Source organism: Bidens hawaiensis, unplaced genomic scaffold (genome assembly GCF_021521415.1).
Source record: "Bidens hawaiensis isolate Kalapana, Puna unplaced genomic scaffold, B.hawaiensis_p1.1 tig00041636_1, whole genome shotgun sequence".
NCBI lineage: Eukaryota > Viridiplantae > Streptophyta > Magnoliopsida > Asterales > Asteraceae > Bidens > Bidens hawaiensis.
In genome coordinates, this window is record NW_027497361.1 from 58562 (window position 1) to 77125 (window position 18564).

At 33.7% G+C, this 18564-nt stretch overlaps 2 protein-coding genes across 2 annotated transcripts; both read right to left on the reverse strand.

The window, feature by feature from the left end:
* Positions 1-4977: 4977 nt before the first annotated feature.
* On the reverse strand, positions 4978-14729 carry LOC143593055 (uncharacterized). Its single transcript, XM_077072800.1, has 23 exons — positions 14610-14729; positions 11503-11583; positions 11311-11410; positions 11136-11220; positions 10993-11042; positions 10831-10910; positions 10687-10746; positions 10498-10597; positions 10333-10410; positions 10192-10256; positions 10036-10104; positions 9896-9973; positions 9714-9809; positions 9023-9093; positions 8866-8943; positions 8665-8758; positions 7685-7780; positions 7427-7608; positions 7226-7340; positions 6997-7128; positions 6739-6929; positions 5817-5918; positions 4978-5737 (listed from the first exon to the last, which is right to left on the reverse strand). The coding sequence occupies exons 1-23, from the start codon at positions 14655-14657 to the stop codon at positions 5353-5355; spliced, it is 2436 nt and encodes an 811-aa protein (XP_076928915.1). The 5' UTR covers positions 14658-14729; the 3' UTR covers positions 4978-5352.
* Positions 14730-16554: 1825 nt separating this feature from the next.
* On the reverse strand, positions 16555-18227 carry LOC143593054 (large ribosomal subunit protein eL29z-like). Its single transcript, XM_077072799.1, has 3 exons — positions 18178-18227; positions 17968-18073; positions 16555-16763 (listed from the first exon to the last, which is right to left on the reverse strand). Exons 2-3 carry the CDS (start codon positions 18067-18069, stop codon positions 16683-16685), a joined length of 183 nt encoding a protein of 60 aa, XP_076928914.1. The 5' UTR covers positions 18070-18073; positions 18178-18227; the 3' UTR covers positions 16555-16682.
* Between the last annotated feature and the right edge of the window lie 337 nt (positions 18228-18564).

The following is an 18564-nucleotide window of genomic DNA, read 5'->3' on the forward strand; positions in this document are numbered from 1 at the left end:
TTTTAAATATATGTTAAAAAAATATAACAATATTTTAGGCTAGCAAAGTGATCGGGTCGAAATCAACCACCCCACCCAAAAAAAAAAAAAAAACCGCAGTGCCTATACCAAATACCCACACTCTCAGCCATTCCCACTTTGTTTGGATGGTAAGGTGGTTAAGGTGTTAAATAAGAGGTCAAGGGTTCAAATCTCACAGCGTGTAAATATTTAGTCGTTAAAAAAATGCATACTTCATCTCCAGCATTTTCAATCTTTTAAAAAAGAATGTCACATCTCTTCTCCAAAATACCTACGAAAATGAATCCTAGTAAACAGCCCAAACCATCCATTCCCCGCTTTCGGGCAATACCGTACTTTGCAAAACGAACCGAACCAAAATTATACTTGGCTCAGTTTCGGCCAACACCCTACTCCGCAAAACCAATAAACTAGCTTCCCGAACACCAGAAACCAATCGAACCTAAGCTAAACATTTCCTTTTCCCGACTTGAACTTAAGCATGTACGCCAACAAGGGCGGCTCTAGGGTGGTGCGAGCCGAACACCCAGCCGGGGTACAGCTTTTACGGGGGCACATTGGAACCACCGGAGAGTTGACATCGTTATGGTAGTTTGGCCTTTCAATCAATTGTTGACAAAGTAGTAGAACTAACAGGAAAAAATTGAAAAATACATGTCGGAAAGTTTCCCGGTGACCGAAGAGGTTAACCGTGAAAAGGGTAAGGTATGTCGTGAAGATGAAGTAATAATGGAAACGATTCTTTCACCTATAAGACTATAAGCTATAAGCTACTACTTTTTACGTATTAACATAATATTTTAATGAAAAAAGAAAATGAGTAGGATTGTAATAACTTTTAAAAAAAATTCTATTTGATTTGTTATTTTTTCCTTTTAGGATAATAGAAAATTAAAAAATTGTTTATACTATTCTTATTCTTATGACATTTATTTGATTTTACTTTATTATCTATACTTTTAACAAAATATATAATTGAATTATTAGTTAACAATATTTTTCTCATCAAAAGATTTCTTAGTTTATCAACACGCATGCATATTGTTATTATTTCTTAATAGATTTGGAGTTCGAGTAACTTGGTGAACAACATGGCCGACCCTAGTGTATTGCGAGCCAGGCGTTTAGCAGGGGCCCGTAATTTTCGGGGGCCAAATTTATTTATATATATTTTAAAAAATTATAAAATATGTATGAATCTTAAATATATTGGGAACAAACTTTTTTTTTATCCATAACATTAATCGTCATAAAAAAAATTAGCTTATACATTTCGTTATTTCCTATAGGACCTACGGGCCTTTTTATTTCAGTTCGGCCGAGGTATTTAAATTCTTAGAGCCGGCCTTGTACACCAACTTGCTCAACCCCCAAAACCCCCATGTCGGAGTTCCGGTCTAGCCAACGCCCAACAGGAGCCAGAGACGGTGTCCGAGACTCAATCGGCAAGGCCTCCAGTTCAACCCGAAAGGCGTGTCGTAAACACAAAAGGAAAGAACTAGTGGAGCTGGCGACACCATGTGAGTACTTACCATGGACAGAGGAGGAGGAACTAGCTCTCACACGATCTTGGATCGCCATTTCAAGGGATCCCGAAGTTTATAAGTTATTAATATTAAGTATTTGTTTAACTTTATTTAGTATTTATTTAAAATTAATATTATTGTAAAATTGACTTTAATTGTAGCAAACTTTCAAACCTTCAGAATTTTTTGAAGAAAATATTTGAAGCTTGGGTCCAACTCACGGGCAAACCGGGTGATTACCAGGTAAAGAAGCGGTTCAAGCCCGTTGGAATGTCATAAACAAAGAATGCCAAAAATATAGTGGGATATACAATCGAGTGAAGCAAACTGGTTGGAGTAGCAGCAAAAACAACGCCAGCATCCAAGCTCGAGCGTTAACCGAATTTCGAACTCAAGGGCAACAGGAAGGGCGGCAAGGGAAGGCATTTAAGTATTTAACTTCTTGGTAGAAACTTCGGGTTTGCTCGAAATGGAACAGGGCACCCACCGTTCTGGTCGCTCGACTATCCGATGCATCATCACGGGCTCCAAAACGGTCAAAGAACTCGTTTTCGACAAATTCGTGCACACCTGCAACACCCTCCGATGCTCATAACTTCCACCTCGTTGTCGAAGACGAGACGAGGTTAATTTAGGGGACGAAGACGTAAAAGAGTTTGCTTGACCCTCGGGGAGAGGAATAAAAAGTAATGGAAACAATGTGGAGGGTTCGTCGTCGACACGAGCCGATATGGGGGGGCACGAAGAATTGGACCGACTAAACTATATGTTCGGTCGCTTCAAAACCCAAAACGTGGAACGTTTCGCTACCCTCCATGAAAACGCCAAAACCAATGATCGGTTTGCCAGTCTATTTGAATTGCGGTAAATGGAATGAGACTACGAGTACCTCGTCAAAAAGGGGTTTACCGGAGGGGCCGCATTACAAAAAGTGAGTTTTGTAATGCCAACTTTTTTTTGTAGTGATTGTTGGAAGAACGATGATTACAAAAAATACACGAATTTTATAACCTATGAAAGTATTTTTTAGTTTTATGGGTTTTTTTTTTTGTTATGTATTTTTTTAGCAATTCTTTTTTTTTTATTTTAATGTATTTATTTATTTATTTTATTTAATGAGTTTTATATGTTTAATTTAATTATAAAAAGAAAATAAAAAAAGATGGTGTGGCGATGTGATGAGGCTACAAAACCGTTACACCCCTAAAATAAAATTTGTTCTTTTACTGACGTGACGTCACATGTTAAAAATCGCTTCAAATTTGTAGACTCCCACTACACATAGTCTTATGCATGAAGTACAGATATATAAAGCCAATTTCATTACTCATCATCTGGGCATAAATACATAGAGAGATCTTTGATAATGGTTTATTATTTTTCTTAACTATGATGGTGATCCAAACATATGGGTAGTCTTCAACAAAGTTGTGTTGTGTGGCATTATAAACCTATTAAAAAAAGATTGCATGATTCATCCTGACATGTGAGAAAGTAGCGGGGTGCATGATCGTCTTAGTGCGTTATTCACCATGCCCATAGGCAAACCTTCCATAGTTACATGAGTCTAACTCACCCAAGGTAAAAAAAAAGCATGTCTTGTGTTAGCCTTGTTTGCGAATATCTATGACACCTATTGGTTTGTGGTTATTTACAAACCGCTGATCCTTCTTGACTTTTTAATGAATTTAAATTTGCATCATTTTTTGTATTAACCCAACTATAGAGGGTTTCTTGGGTAATTAATTTTACTCAATGTCTTTCACCAACTTTACGAATAAAACAGGGGTGGTGAGAAGAATTAGGCTCCATTTCAACGACCATAAGAAAATAACTTTTACGTGAAAGTGTATAGCCAATGGCGGATCTATCTTGTAAATGGGTGGTTTCCCGGAACCACCCGAGTTTCGAAATAATAGTGTGTCGATATAGAAAATTTTAGAGGAACCACCTTATAAATTAGGAAGAAACCACCTTCTTACACTCTAAGTGCCGGACTAGCTGGTAAGTTGTTGGTTTTGTAAACGGAAGGTCACAGGTTCGATTCCGTGCAGGCAAGCCAATTTTTAATCTTTTTTTTTTTAATTCAACTTTATATCAATTTAGGGGTTTATAAAATACACACTTACACAGAAGCTGTCTCTCTCCTTTCCTTATATTTACCCTTGCTACTCTTCCTAGAATCTTCTCGCTGTAAAAGTAAGTTTAGATTCATTTGTTAAATGTTTAATTGTTCTTATTAATTGTTTTTGATGTTGTTAATTGTTAAGTTATTTGTTAAATTTTAGTTTTAATTTGTTAGTTTGCTAGTTTTTAATTTGTTAGTTTGTAATGAAATTTGCCCGAACCATCGAACCGACCCGGAATTTTTTATACCCGATTCTATGAAGCATATAAAAGTAGTGCACCACCTGAAAAAAATTCTTGAATCTGTCACTGTGTATAGCTTTCATACCTTCTCTCCTTTTGATTGGTAAATAGCATCTATAAGCTTCTTTAAACCTCATTAATTTAGTGACAAATTTTAGAAATTTAATGTTGCTTGTCTGTGATACATTTTTTTCCCAGTATAGAGGGATATTGTGTGAGAACCGAAAATAATCAACTTAGTGGCCGTCCATACTTCATCAAAATGGTACAAAGACGTAGCAAAGTGATTATTGTAGCTCCTTTTCACAAACACCTTTCTTTTGTGAAACATGCAATACAAATAGGTCATGTTGTGCTACCAAAGTGCCGTTACTTGGTTAAAATTGGTCACTCAATTAGTCAGGGCTATACAACTTAGACATTATTAACCAAACATAAGACAATAACGTGTGGAATATCGTGTTGTAACATCATTTGTAGTGTAAAATGATGTTTGTTTACAAATGTAGTTAAAGATAGATACATAATTATAACAAAATAAGTTCATGATGGAAAGATTATACAATGTAATGTAATGCTTGATAGTCTAAATCTCTCCTACATTGTATCGCGATTACTTACTGTATTTCTTATGCTTTCAACAACGCATTACGTAGCAATGACGAAACTAAATATATTAACTAAAAGATAGTTGGCAAAATTATAGTTCTCATTCATGAGTACTTCTAATGCAAACATCATGCAGTTAATGCAACTAGCGTAAACCAACAGGCTGAAGTCGATACAACTCTGCTAATAATCTTGACACCCACCAAGTTATGCTACCTCCACATACATTTAAGTTGTGCATCACTCCATCATCAACCAATCTACTAACAGATAATATAGGCTATAAGAAATCCAGAATAAAGACATCTCTTAGATCCAACCACGAACAAAATCAAATAGTTCATAGACGAGACTAACATCGTTTTTTGCTTGCAGCAAAATTACTTCAACAGGGTAGATTTATCATCAATTTTATACAACAAATGCCGAATAAACATCAAGAATTTAGGAACATAGAAAGTGTTTCGGTCTGTATAATCAAATCATATCTAAGTAGAATTCTCTCAGTTTCCTTTTAGAACATCAATGTACAGCATATACTCTCCCTAAAGGGAGGATTCTACCATTTTTAACCACCATTCTTCCTTTTACACAAACCCAACACAAAAGCACTTCAGATAACTAAACAGAGTCCATAAAATCAAGGCAAAATTTGTGAGTTAAGTTTAACTTATACAAAGGGTTTGTACAAATGGGCCAAAAGCATTTAAGAATACGTAATCAACCCGATACCTTGTGAAGAAATTGTCTCATCTTTCCGCCTCTTCGTTAAAAAAAGCTGCCATTTAACTTCTTGCAAGTGCGGGCCGGGCTATCAAACTGGCTTCTAGATGCCCGTAACTCCTTTTTCTTCAGGAATTTTACTCGGGTGGTTATTATTCTCAGATGGGCTAACCGGCCCGTTCTTTCCATGACCCTGGCCCGTTTCATCAACATTGTGTGTACTGGTAGTTGGTTTTTTAGAAGGTAATGCTGCATGACTTAAAGTTGAGCATAATGTAGCAAATAAACTTTCTTTTGATTTAGGGTTTTTCCCTACTAAACGATGTTTCTTCACTAAGTTGGGATCTTCTTTTGCAGCCAAAAGTTTTCTTTTTAACCTAAATTCTAGACTTTTTTCATCGTCTTCAGGTTTTTCTAACTGTTTTTTGGGAGGCGGTTTGTAGTCTTCATCATCGTCGTCGTCTTCATAATCAACTAGACCACCAACCCTAGAGTATAGAAATATAATTAAAAAAAAGATAAACTAAGGTTGTCAAACTAAAGAATATTAATTATTCAACTAAATACCTTAATGATGGTGAGCTGGCATCGGGCCCGCTTGATACACCAGGTGTAGTGCGTATCGGTGTGGTACGCGGTGTTGATGCAGACACGGAATCTTCTTCATCACTAATAACATATATCCAAATTCAATCAAATAAATGGGGGACAACATAGGTAATTTTGTACAAATCAAAACGGGTAGAGCCAGGTTGCCCAAACAGTCTTTTGTCCACCATTATTACTTTTGAATGATTAGTGTCAAAATATGATTATAAGTTATCCTATTTTAATAATAATCTAACTTTCAGAATGAAGTGATATGAGAGGTTTAAATGACAGAAAATACCCTTCGGCAAACTTTTATTTATCTGTTAGATTCTTTAGCATAAAAGATGGACCAAATCAAATCACTTTAAAGAAAATGAATTGAACTTGTTGCCTCAAGGGTGTAAACAATCCAAACCACTCGTTATTTACTTGATATAGGCTCGCGAAAAGCTCAAACCGATCTGAGCTTAAAGGGGCTCGGGTTCGAGCTTAAATGGGCTCGGGTTTGAGCTTAAAAACAAGCATGTTAATAAGCGACTCCAAACCCAAGCTTCAGTTATCGAGCTCGAGCTGGCTCTTGAGCCTAAATGTGCCTCTTATAGATATAATTTTATTTAGTATATTAAATATGCATTCATATAATAATTACTATTATATGTAAAATTATGATACAAATAACTAAATACCATATTATGTTATAAAAAATATTAATAGAATACATTAAAAATTATAAAAAGTGAATAAATTAATTAACAAATAATAAACAAGCTGAGCTCAAGCTTGAAATCTACTCACGAACGGAGCTCGAATTATAAAATTAGAGCTTGAAACGAGGCTCGAGCTCGGTTCAGCTTGTTTACACCCCTAGTCACCTCTACTGGTTAAAATAGCAAATTACCTATCCTTGTTGAAATAATCTTCCTCTTCCTTCTCCAAAGCACGCTCTTCTACACGTCTTCTAGAATCTTCTTCTTTTTGGGTCTGATCATATCTAACTTTGAGAGATTGAATGGACGGTAAACTGTCAAATTTGACCAGCATATCCCAAAATGTTTCCACTAAATACTTCAGTAGTATCTTCAAATTTTCCTGCATTATGTTCATCGTGTCACAAATCGCATGCCATAAAAACTAAAATTCAAAAAGAAATAAATACCTTACGGATATGCTCAAAAAGCTCTAGGACTGCAGAGTTCAATAAATTATAGCGATTTCCATTACTGCTAAAAGTATCAATAATTGGTTTTAATACATTGTTTTTAGCGATATAGCTCGCAAGATGTTCATCCTGTAAAACATGATTAAAAAATTTACATTATAATTTGGTTATGAGCTATGGAGAATAAACTTTGATTAAATTCCAAACGCAAAGAATGTGCACTTACATTATGTGAGATTAGGGTTCGGATAAAGCGAACAGCTGCAACTACAAGATATTTTTCCTTTCTTCGAGTCAGATATAGAACTTTATCTAATACACCATTAAGCAAGAAATTGCACCTGCAAGCCAAACAAGATATTTGCATTTAATTTAACATGCCAAATGATAGTGATATAAATGATTATTTCGTTATTTATTGGAGTACTTTATTCTATAAGGATGGTGATGAACGCAGAAGCATAAAAGATCACATATGTTCAAAAGTATTTCAGGCTTTGCACTCGTTTGAAACCCCTCATTTCCATTAATATTCTTGCAAGAAGATGTTATAACATTGACTAATTGATCCAAGTGCCTCTCGTAGAAAATTTCAACAATTGCATCTCTCTGCAACAAATTTGAAGTGAAATGTGAGTTGAACTAACTCAAAAGCAAAAAGAATTAAGTACAAAATAACAGCCACCTGTCCTGCTGAAGAAAAAGAATCAAGAAGGCTTTTGATTATTTCAAGAAATTGACAATGCATATCATTTCCAAAGTCTGTAAGCATCCCTTTCACCTGTAAAACGTTTCACATGTCATCTTATAAATAACAATAAAATTACCTAAAGCAGGGAATTTCCATCCATTTACAAAAATAAAAAAATAAATAAAGCTAAGGAGAACAGTCATTTGGGTTGAAAGTTGCCCAAAATGTATTTTTTAATGCATGAACATCATAATCATCTTGTTTTAAAAAGAAAAAAAGATTGTTATTTGAAAATAGATTAAAAATTAGTCATCGATAGCTATTTGTAAAAGAAACTAAAAATTGCAGACAAAATGGGTTTCAGGTCAACAACACATCCCAGCCCATTTTGACACCTTTAAAAATACCATACACAATGTCATTCAGTGAACCGTTCAGCAGGAAGTTCATTTATGTTTGTTTATTTAATAAATGAACGTACACAAACAACATTTTTTGTTTAATTAGTTATAACAAACAAGCATGTCTCGTTCATTCATTTTTGTTTTTGAATGTTCGAATATGTTCGTGTGTTTACGTTCCTTCATTAATATATTAATTAAAAAGTTTGGGTCTAGTACAAACAAGTCTAGTTTTCGGAAACTAAAATATCAACAATTACCATACAGTCTAGTTTTATTAATTTTTAAGGCCCAATAAACCGATGTTCACATGTATATTTAATCGTTGGTTGATCTTTTGTTCGTGCATCTATGTTCAGTACTTCAGTTATGTTCGTTCGTTTGTATCCGTTCATATTCGTCAACTGTCCGTTTACATTGTTAACGACCGAAGACGAATACGTTCTTTTTCTTAACGAACACAAACAGAAAAAACTCCATTTGTCAGAACTGTTTGGTGACTTATAAACAAACAAACATGAACATGTGTTATTCATCTTTGTTCGGTTCATTTACAGGCCTAGTCTCACATACCAGAAGGCCGAGTAAGGGAACACCTTCCTTCCGACTAACATAAGCACGCAACAAAGACGGATCCTGGTTCACAGAAAACATGAGGATGTCTGTCCTGCATCCATAAGATTTATCTACCAAAGTATTAATGTAATCTGTGTGCCGCTTAAAAGTAATATAAAAGAAAACATTAAACAAAGTGGCTTTATACAAATTGATTACCCAATTAGAACAAGCTTCTTATCATCACTCTGCAAAATACCGGTAATGACACCATATAGGTCTTCATTCACTAGATCTCTATCAAGGATGCAAAAACTCAAACCCTTGTCAGACGATTGTGATTCGTTATATATAAAACAGGAACCAAGATGCTTACCTAAATAAGCGGAGTTGTTGGACCATTTGCAGGCTCTTAATTAGGATACAAAACTCTTGCAAGAAATATACCTACACATTGACAAGCATACATAACTTCTGTTAGCATTAAATATCGGATCCTTTAATAAGAGTGCACTTTAAATTGTTTCTGTGAAGCCATATTCATTAATTCCTATTAGTGTCCTAATTACAGAATCATTATGATCTTGAAAAAACATGTTTCTTTGCCAGGGGACTCACATTCATTTAGTTTATTGGAGTACTAATTCTAGAGCTATTAAGATACTTTGTTTTTGGAGCTATTAAGATGCTTTGTTTTATCTATGTATGAAGGGGTTTTCATAGCGAATAAGTTACCGATTTCTGTAAGAATCAGAAATTCAGGTGTAATAAAAGTGGTTGAAGAAAAAGTGTTTGAATGTGCGCACTGAATGCTTGGAAAAATCTGTTTATTTAAGAGACAGATAAAATGACCAAAAACGACATTTTTGTGAAGACAAAATTACCCTATGATAATCACATTTTGGTACTCAAATGAGCAGATTATCTGAATCTGACTAGAATACCTTTACCAAATCTAACATTATAAATTGATAAGTGCGGCTTGAAATCAGAATAATCATGCGAGTAGTCCATAATGAACTAGCATCTAAAGAATAATAAAAAGCATTAAGCAGCATAAACTTTACCAAACTTTTCTTGGAATCGGGGGACGTGTCAGGAGATTTTAACCTGGTAAACAACTCCTTAATAAATGTGCTATCATCTCTCAACAAAGTGACAACCTGACAAAAACATTAAATTGAATATATACAGAAAATCAAGCCTTTAGCAATAGATAATAAGATATATTCAGATATGGCATACTCACCATTCCATTATTAGAGTGAACTAAAGAATTGAGGCTTGCAGCTGTAGCCTCATCCAAAACCCTAGGCAACACAACATCCTAAAAAATAACATAAGTGAGAATTCCATGAAAATTGTGGAAGAAAAAATTACGGTTCTAACCTTCAAATAACCGATTCTGTATGTCTGGTGTATCTTAGACAAAGTTAGGGGATCTTTAATTGGTATGGCCTGCAAGAGTGAACACTGAAGTTATACAATTGAATACAAAATGATAAGATAATATTATTTAAATTTAAAGGTTCGTGTTGTTGATACCTCCTTGAAGACAACATGTTCTTTGAGGAACTTTCTATGATTGACATGAGGTTTTTCCAGGTCATCTGTAGGCCCAACAAAAAGCAGTGATCATGATTCATGAGTCAGCATTTTAAAGAAACAAATAAGATTTCAACTTACATTCAAGACATCCAATAACATCCATGATTAATTCATCGCCAAAGATTTTATCAAAGATCTGAGGACTGTTCAGTAAAACTGCAATAAAAAAAATAAAAAATACTAAATCATTAACTTTAGAAGAGAAAATGTGAAATTAATTCTTCAACATGATAGTATATTAACTGATTCCTTTAACAATATTGTATATCATGTGAAGGCCTTCCTTGTTTTCCAGATCTTCACATACTCTAAACAAATCCATCAATTTTCGGAAGAAACTATGCTGTTCACATAATTTTTAAGCATTAGAATTGACAAAACAAACAAATAAAAAACTATTACTATTAACTGGAATTGAAATTTATAACATACATCATGAAGTATGAGCTCTGTTACACACAACTGATCTGTAACACTACTGTCGACTACAACCTGCAACACAAAAATCAATCAACACCAACTTCACTAACCAAATTTAGATAATAAATATACAAAAACTTGCATTTAACTCTGAACCTTAAGTATTTTGGGAAGTGTTGATAGCTCTACTGGAGGTAGCTCCCTTAATTCATTGTTAGTCCCATTATATGTCTCATCTACAGAAACAAATAAATCAACTTGCATGTCATCATGAAAGTTAATATCAACGATACATAAAAACAAATCATAAATACTTACTGCGAATGGTACTAAAATGCAGATTGCGCTGCACATTGCAAATATTGTCCCTGTGCAAAATTAAATGTCAATTAATGCAATAAACATAGGGAAAGGTACTCACAAGGAAAAAGAAATACACAAAAGATCTATTTATTGAGTACCATATATATGAACAGCCTGTAGTCTCTTGAAAGCTAAGAGCTAGTTCACTTGAATACTCAGAATCCCTCCATGAAATTATTGTATCTGAAAACGAAACGTAATAGCAAGTTATTTATAAAAAAAAAGTAACAAACAATAAACGATCTAAAAAGCATTTAGTAAATCGAAAGATGCCTTCTTGCTTCCGATATATATCATCTGAGCAAATACGGTGCACAAGCAGTGTTTCATTGTCTTCTTCATCAATGACAAACAAGCTCAAATCTTCAGACCTCTGTTGTATAAATAAAAAAACAAACCACTAAGAGATAGACCCAAAAATAAATCTATTTTCACAAAAGAGAAAACAAAAGTATATAAACAGACCTCCATATAGTCAATGGTGACGTGACCAGTCCCTTGATCATCCCATTTTCCATCATCATTTAGTCGATATACTTTGACACGCTATCATTTATGATATTCAAAGTCAGTATGAAATGCATATGGATAACATCTTATACTATTAATCCAATGATATTCAAAGTCAGTATGAAATGCATATGGATAACATCTTATACTACTAATCCATAGAAAACAGGAAAATAACTAGAGAATCAGCAATAATAGCAAAAGTGCAAAAAAAACATCCATCTTTTCCTAAAATACTATCCGATTCAGTCCAATGATTACTTTTTCTTAAAATACCTTCAGGTAGAACTTTCTTCCCCATCTATAGAGACACTTTAAAAAATGGATATACCTCCCATCATCAAACTGAAGTTTTTAGTTTATTAAATTTAAAGGGGAAACAAATCAAGTACTATACTATTATATAAACAACAGTTTTGTTTATTAAGCAAAAAGGCACAAACATCCCAACGAAACATAGACTAGTATGTGAATTAAGCAATAAGGCACAAACATCCCAATGAAACATAGACTAGTAATTCAAAAACACTGCTAATGTGCTCCAAAAACAATACTTCAAAATCTCAAAGACCAAGTCTGTCATTGAAAACAACAGTTTTGTTTATTAAGCAAAAAGTCACAAACATCCCAACGAAACATAGACTAGTATGTGAATTAAGCTATTTTCCACTGCAGTAATTATACAATGCTAGTCTTGGTAACATCTATGGTCAACCTAGTTTAGCTATTTTCCACTGCAGATAACTTAAAACGAATTTCATGTCTATATAGCTAAATTGACATGACAAATCACATCAATTCAACCACGTCTCTATATATTATACGCTAACGAGTTAAGCCGGTTAACTCAGGTACTCAGCATTAGAGATGAACAAATAATGACATGAAAACTCCAAATCAAACCAATAGCATCAACGCATTAATGAAACAAGAACCTAACAGATCAAGTACTACAATATCATATAGACAATACTCTTGTGAATGAAGCAATAAGCCACAAACATCCCAACCAAACATGAACTAGTAACTTCAAAAAACCACTAATATGCTCCAGAAACAATGGTTAATAATCTCAAATTCCAAGACTGTCATTGAGCTCAGCTCATAACTGCCCTAAGAGTTTATTCTTACAATACTAGTCTTGCTAACATCTAAGTTTACAATACTAGTCTTGCTAACATCTATAGTTAACCTAATTTAGCTACTTTCCAGTGCAGTTAATCAGTAATCAACTTAAGCACCAATTTCATGTCTAAATAACTAAACTAACATCACAAACCACATCAACTCAACCACATACCTCTACAATATACTCTAACCACTTAACATTAAATACAAACAAATAATGACATTAAATTAACACCAAATCAAAACAATGCAGATATTAACTTAAGCACCAATTTCATGTATAGATAACTAAATTGACAACACAAATCACGTCAATTCAACCACATGCCTCTATGATATACTCTAACCACTTAAAATTAAATATCAACAAATAATGAAATTAAATTAACTCAATATCAAAACAATGCGGATATTAACTTAAGCACCACTTTTATGTCTAGATAACTAAATTGACAACATATATCACATCAATTCAACCACATATCTCTATGACATACAATAACGCTTAACTTACATTAAATATGAAATAAACTCCAAATAAAACCAATAGCATTAAGTCATCACGTTAAAGTTAACATAACAAACCTGCTTCAAATTGTTGTTTGAAAACCGAAACTGTCATTGAGCTGATAATTGCCATAAAATCCTACAAATAAACAGTAACTATACAATACTAGTCTTGCTAGCATCTTAATCTATCTACATTCCAATGAAGTTATTAACTTAACACACCGATTTCACAAATCAACCACATATCTCTACAATGATATGGTCCGTAAAGATCAAAGAAAAACGACATGAGATTAACTCCAAATCAAACCAATAGTATCAACACACTGTAACCTAACAAACCGATCTCCTCACCGATATAATATTATACAAACAACACTCTAGTGAATAAAGCAATAAGACGCAACCAACCCAACCAACATGAATTTGCAATTTCAAAACACTGCTAATATGCTCCAAAAACAATACTTTTAAAAATCTCAAAAATACAGACTGTCATTGAGCTCATAAATGCCCTAAACGTTTATTCTTACAATGGAAACTGCAACTAAATACTAGTCAACCTAATTTAGCTACTATCCAATGGAGATACTAACTTAAACACCAATTTCATGTCTAGATACCTAAATTAACATCACAACTCATATCAATTCAACCACATGTCTCTACAATAGACACTAACCACTTAACTCAACATTGAAGTCAACAAACAATGACATGAAATTAACTCCAAACCAAAACAATGCAGGCACTAACTTAAGCACCAATTCTATGTCAAAATAACTAAATTAGCATCACAAATCACATCAATTTAACCATATATCTCTACAATATATACTGACCACTTAACTCAACATTAAAAATCAACAAATAACTACATGAAATTAACTCCAAATGAAAACAACACAGACATTAACTTAAGCACTATTTCATGTCTAGATAACTAAACTGACAAAAGAAATTACCTCAATTCCCTCTACATATCTCTACAACATACTTTAAACCACTAAACATTAAATATCACCAAATAACAAAATGAAATTAACTCCAAATCAAACCTGTAACTAACTAACTAACTATGCAATGCAAATACTAACTTAAGCACCAATTCCATGTCTATATAACTAAACAAACACCACAAATCACCTCAATTCAGCCTCATATCTCTACAACATAGTCTAACAACTTACCTCAACATCAAATATCAACATGATATTAGCTCCAAATCAAACTAACCTAACGAACCTGTAACTAACGAAGTACACAATGCAAATACTAACTTAAGCACCAATTTCATGTCTATACAACTAAATTAACATCACAAATCACATCAATCCAACCACATATCTCTACAAGTCACCTCAACAATAAACATCAAGGAATAAGTAAGTAAAAGAACTCCAAATCAGATTAAGCTAACGAACCTGCATCGAATTGTTGTTTGAAGTAGCCAGCTTCTCCGGCGCGCCCATCGCAGCTCAATTCCACCGTTCGCTAGGGTTTTCTGCTTCGAATCGAGAAATTAATACGAATTAAGGAAGGTGAGTAGGAAGAATAACAACGAAGGTGGAAGTAATTGAGAAGAATTTGATGAAATTAATATTATTATGGAGTTTACGGTGAAACCCTAGAACCACCACGACGTCAGAAAACCCCTCTTTTGGTTTTCTCTATCTATTGCTCTCTTGTTGAATGAATGCTTTTATATTTAGTTGTTTAGAGAACGAGAAATAACTAAGTTTCCGTGCTCAACTCGCTCGCCTTGCGCAGCAGTAGATAATAATAATAATAATAATAATAATAATAATAATAATAATAATCATACCATCAGCAACAACAATAATAATAATCATACCATCAGCAACAACAATAATAATAACAATAACGACGAACAACAAATAGATAATTGTCAAGGTATTTTGTACGGGACGATTCAATTGCAAAACCATCGGCTGACCCCACCCAGCCATACGGAGTCCTTAAGCGCCTCTAAGTTATTTCCTGTTGCTAAAAAAAACTCACCCGCCCGAAGGCCAACTGGTGGTAAAACCCGGACGCCCTCAAAATCGAACCGGATATCACAAAGATCTCGGTATTCCTTCATTGAGCCACTCATGCCCTCCCAAAGTGTTGTTAGTGGAGATCGAACCTGGGTCTTCAGTGAGAAACCCAAGTTCCATACCACTACACCGTATTATAGTTATAATAATAATATTATTAATGTGAACTTGTAAAATATTTTTTTATTTTTTTTGGGGGGGGGGGGGGGGCGGGGTATAAGTGACCTTTGGGTTTGAGTTATGACGGTTTGTAGTTGAGAATCTTAAAAGTTGCAATGTCTTGTTGACTTAAATATTGTTGTTCTATTCTTGTTATGCCAAGTGAATAGTTGTTTTAGAGTGTTTTCACATTCCTACATTTAAGAGACAACAAAGCCTATATTAGTATCCGTCTACCCGATATAGATTTGATAAGTAAGACACTATGTACTTAGCACCTAATCTATCGAGCTAAGATTTACATTATGAAATGTCTGACCCACCATCTTAAACGATGTTGATACCAATTGTACATTTGGTGCTCGTATCAACTAATAGTATTTGTGTTGCTCACAAGAAGATCATATATATGTTTTTATTATATTCATGAAAACTTTCAAGAAAATCGCCATAGTTTTGTTTAAGGGATCTGTTCATCATCATGGCCGATCTGAGATTGAGACGGTACCGCTATCTGTTAAGATTCTATGCACATCCAATATGAAATTGATATGTGGCATTTGTTATGTACTTGACATATCTTCTTCCTCCTATTTTTTTTTTAAGACAAAGAAAGAAAATTTATTTTCTCTCATATTTATTGACATATCTTCTATCAAGTAAGATTTGCTTAAGGTGTGATAAACATCTTTTGAGCATATCTTTCTCAAACATGTTTGACTCATCATCTCGAATGATTTTGATACCTTTTTAATAATTAGTCTTTGTATCAGCTAATGTTTATTATTTAGTACGCTCACAAGAAACTCTAAGGACTTGATTTTTATGACGTAAGTGGAACTTTCAGAAAGACCACCGATACTTCCACTCAAGCCAGTGTGTCTCTTATCACTATGTATGCAAGATTGAGACGACTACATGTACATAATCTCGTATGTTTTTATAAGGTACGCCAAAAGCGTTACATTCTTTTGAACTTAACTTTATGACCCACAACTTTAAAGATTAGGTCTGTACACATCTAACAACAAACAAACTTGTAATCTATTACATAAGATGTAACCTTCATTGATTACGGATACTTGATCAGTTGATTGCTCCCCACTAACTGGAGCAATACGACACCAAATATAATTGCAGCGGTAATCTCAAGGAATGTCATCATTGATAGCTTAGTAAAACACAAATGATAAGCATGACATCAAACATAGATTCAAAAACAAGATTCAAAAGTCACATTACTCATAACAGAAACATCATAACCCAACACTAAAACATCTATTCTTCTTGAGCAGAATCACCACTCTGCTTGTTGTGCTTCCTTGCATACCTCTGGTTCCTCAAGAACTTGGGGTCCATCTGCAACAAAACAAAACTTTAATAAACAAACCAAACTTGCTAAACTTGTAAAGCTCACTTCTAATGATTAAGTTAAAAAAAACACCAGATCAAAGAAGCAGATAGCCTAGTTTTGATAAACAATCTAAAGCACCATAAATAACAACCGAGTATTTTAAAAAAATGCTCAAATTTATGAACAATTACTGAAGCAAAATTAAGATTTGGAAGCAGGATATCTATTATTGACGTCAATCTTCAAATTTATAATCAATTACCAAAACAAAAAATTAAAATTTAGAATGATTAATTGATGTCAATCTTTATCATAGCAAGTATATCAAAAAATGAGCAACTGACTAATAAGCTGAAAAAGGAGATGCCAGCGATCAACTCGAGATCGAATCAATAAAACGCTCAAAACAAAGCTTGAGCCTCAAAATGAGGCTCATTTAGTAATCAATCCCACACTTGAGATTTGTACAGAAAGATCGTTTTAGTTTTAGGCTTGTCAACCGTAATCAGCCAAGCTTATTTTTTAAGTTTTTACTCTGTCGTATTTCTATGTATTTAACTTCACACTACGCACCCGAGCTCTAGCCAAGCTTTTAAGGTGTTTCACACAAGCTCAAGCGGAGCTTAGAGCATTCTCATCCCATCTATCATCTTCTCCCCCATTTTTAAATTTTAAAACAATCTACTAAAAACTAACTCCATCCCATCCACTATTTGTTTACCCCAACCTTAAATTATAAAAAGTTGCTACACCAACTTTTTATATATAAAAAGCTACTATTCACCATTCTTTAAATTATTGTGAGTGTATATAAATGAGAAATATAATAAAATAATTGTTTGTAAGTATGATAAAGATAAAAATGGTGGATGGGTTGTGGAAGATTTTTAAAAATGAGTATTAAATTTTGAAAACTATAAATTTTAGTTAAATTATAGAGTAAAAAATGATGGATGGAATGTGAATGCTCTTAAGATCATTAAAGTTTTTCTCAAAACACTTAAAACAATAATAAAAACGTATATAAATTAATTAATAATATTTAAACAAACCTCAGCTCATTTACACCTAAAAATCATCATATTAGAACTATAGAGATGGTTAATTAGGTAAACAAATTAACCAAAACTCAATCTGATAATAACAAGTAGCAATTAGCATAAACCAAAACCCTAACATAAAAATATGACGGCAAGTAAAAGAGCTTACGCCTTTGGTGGAAGTGTGACGGTGCTTTCTCGGCTTCTTGATGCCGTTGCGATGAGCCTTGTAGCTCTGGTTATGCGCCGTGTGATTCTTAGACTTCGCCATCTATCTCACCTCACACACTGCTTTCAACACACGAATTACAGATCGATCGATTAGCACTATATAAATTACAGATCAGAAGATATTATTAACACAGTTATCAAATGGTACCTGTTTGGCTGCGGCAGCTAGAGAGAGAGATTAGGGTTTTCACGGAGCACAGAATGAAGGTATTGGTTATTGTCTCTCTTTAAAAGCCCCCATTTGGATGTTACAGGTAATAGCCCATATGATTTGGGCTCGGCCCAATACCCTACCAGAAGTCAGAACGAAATACATTATGTGGGGTACCCCACCAAGAATCGATTCTGTTACGGTTTATTCGAGACAACCGTCAATTTTCTAATAACACAAGAGAAGAAGAGAAAAGAGACCCAAAATAATAATTCTTTCTTATTCTTTTTCTTAAACGAGATTACAATATATAGGAAACAAAGACATAAAAATAGAAAAAAAATAAACAATAAAGAAACATAATTTGACTATAATAAGAAAACT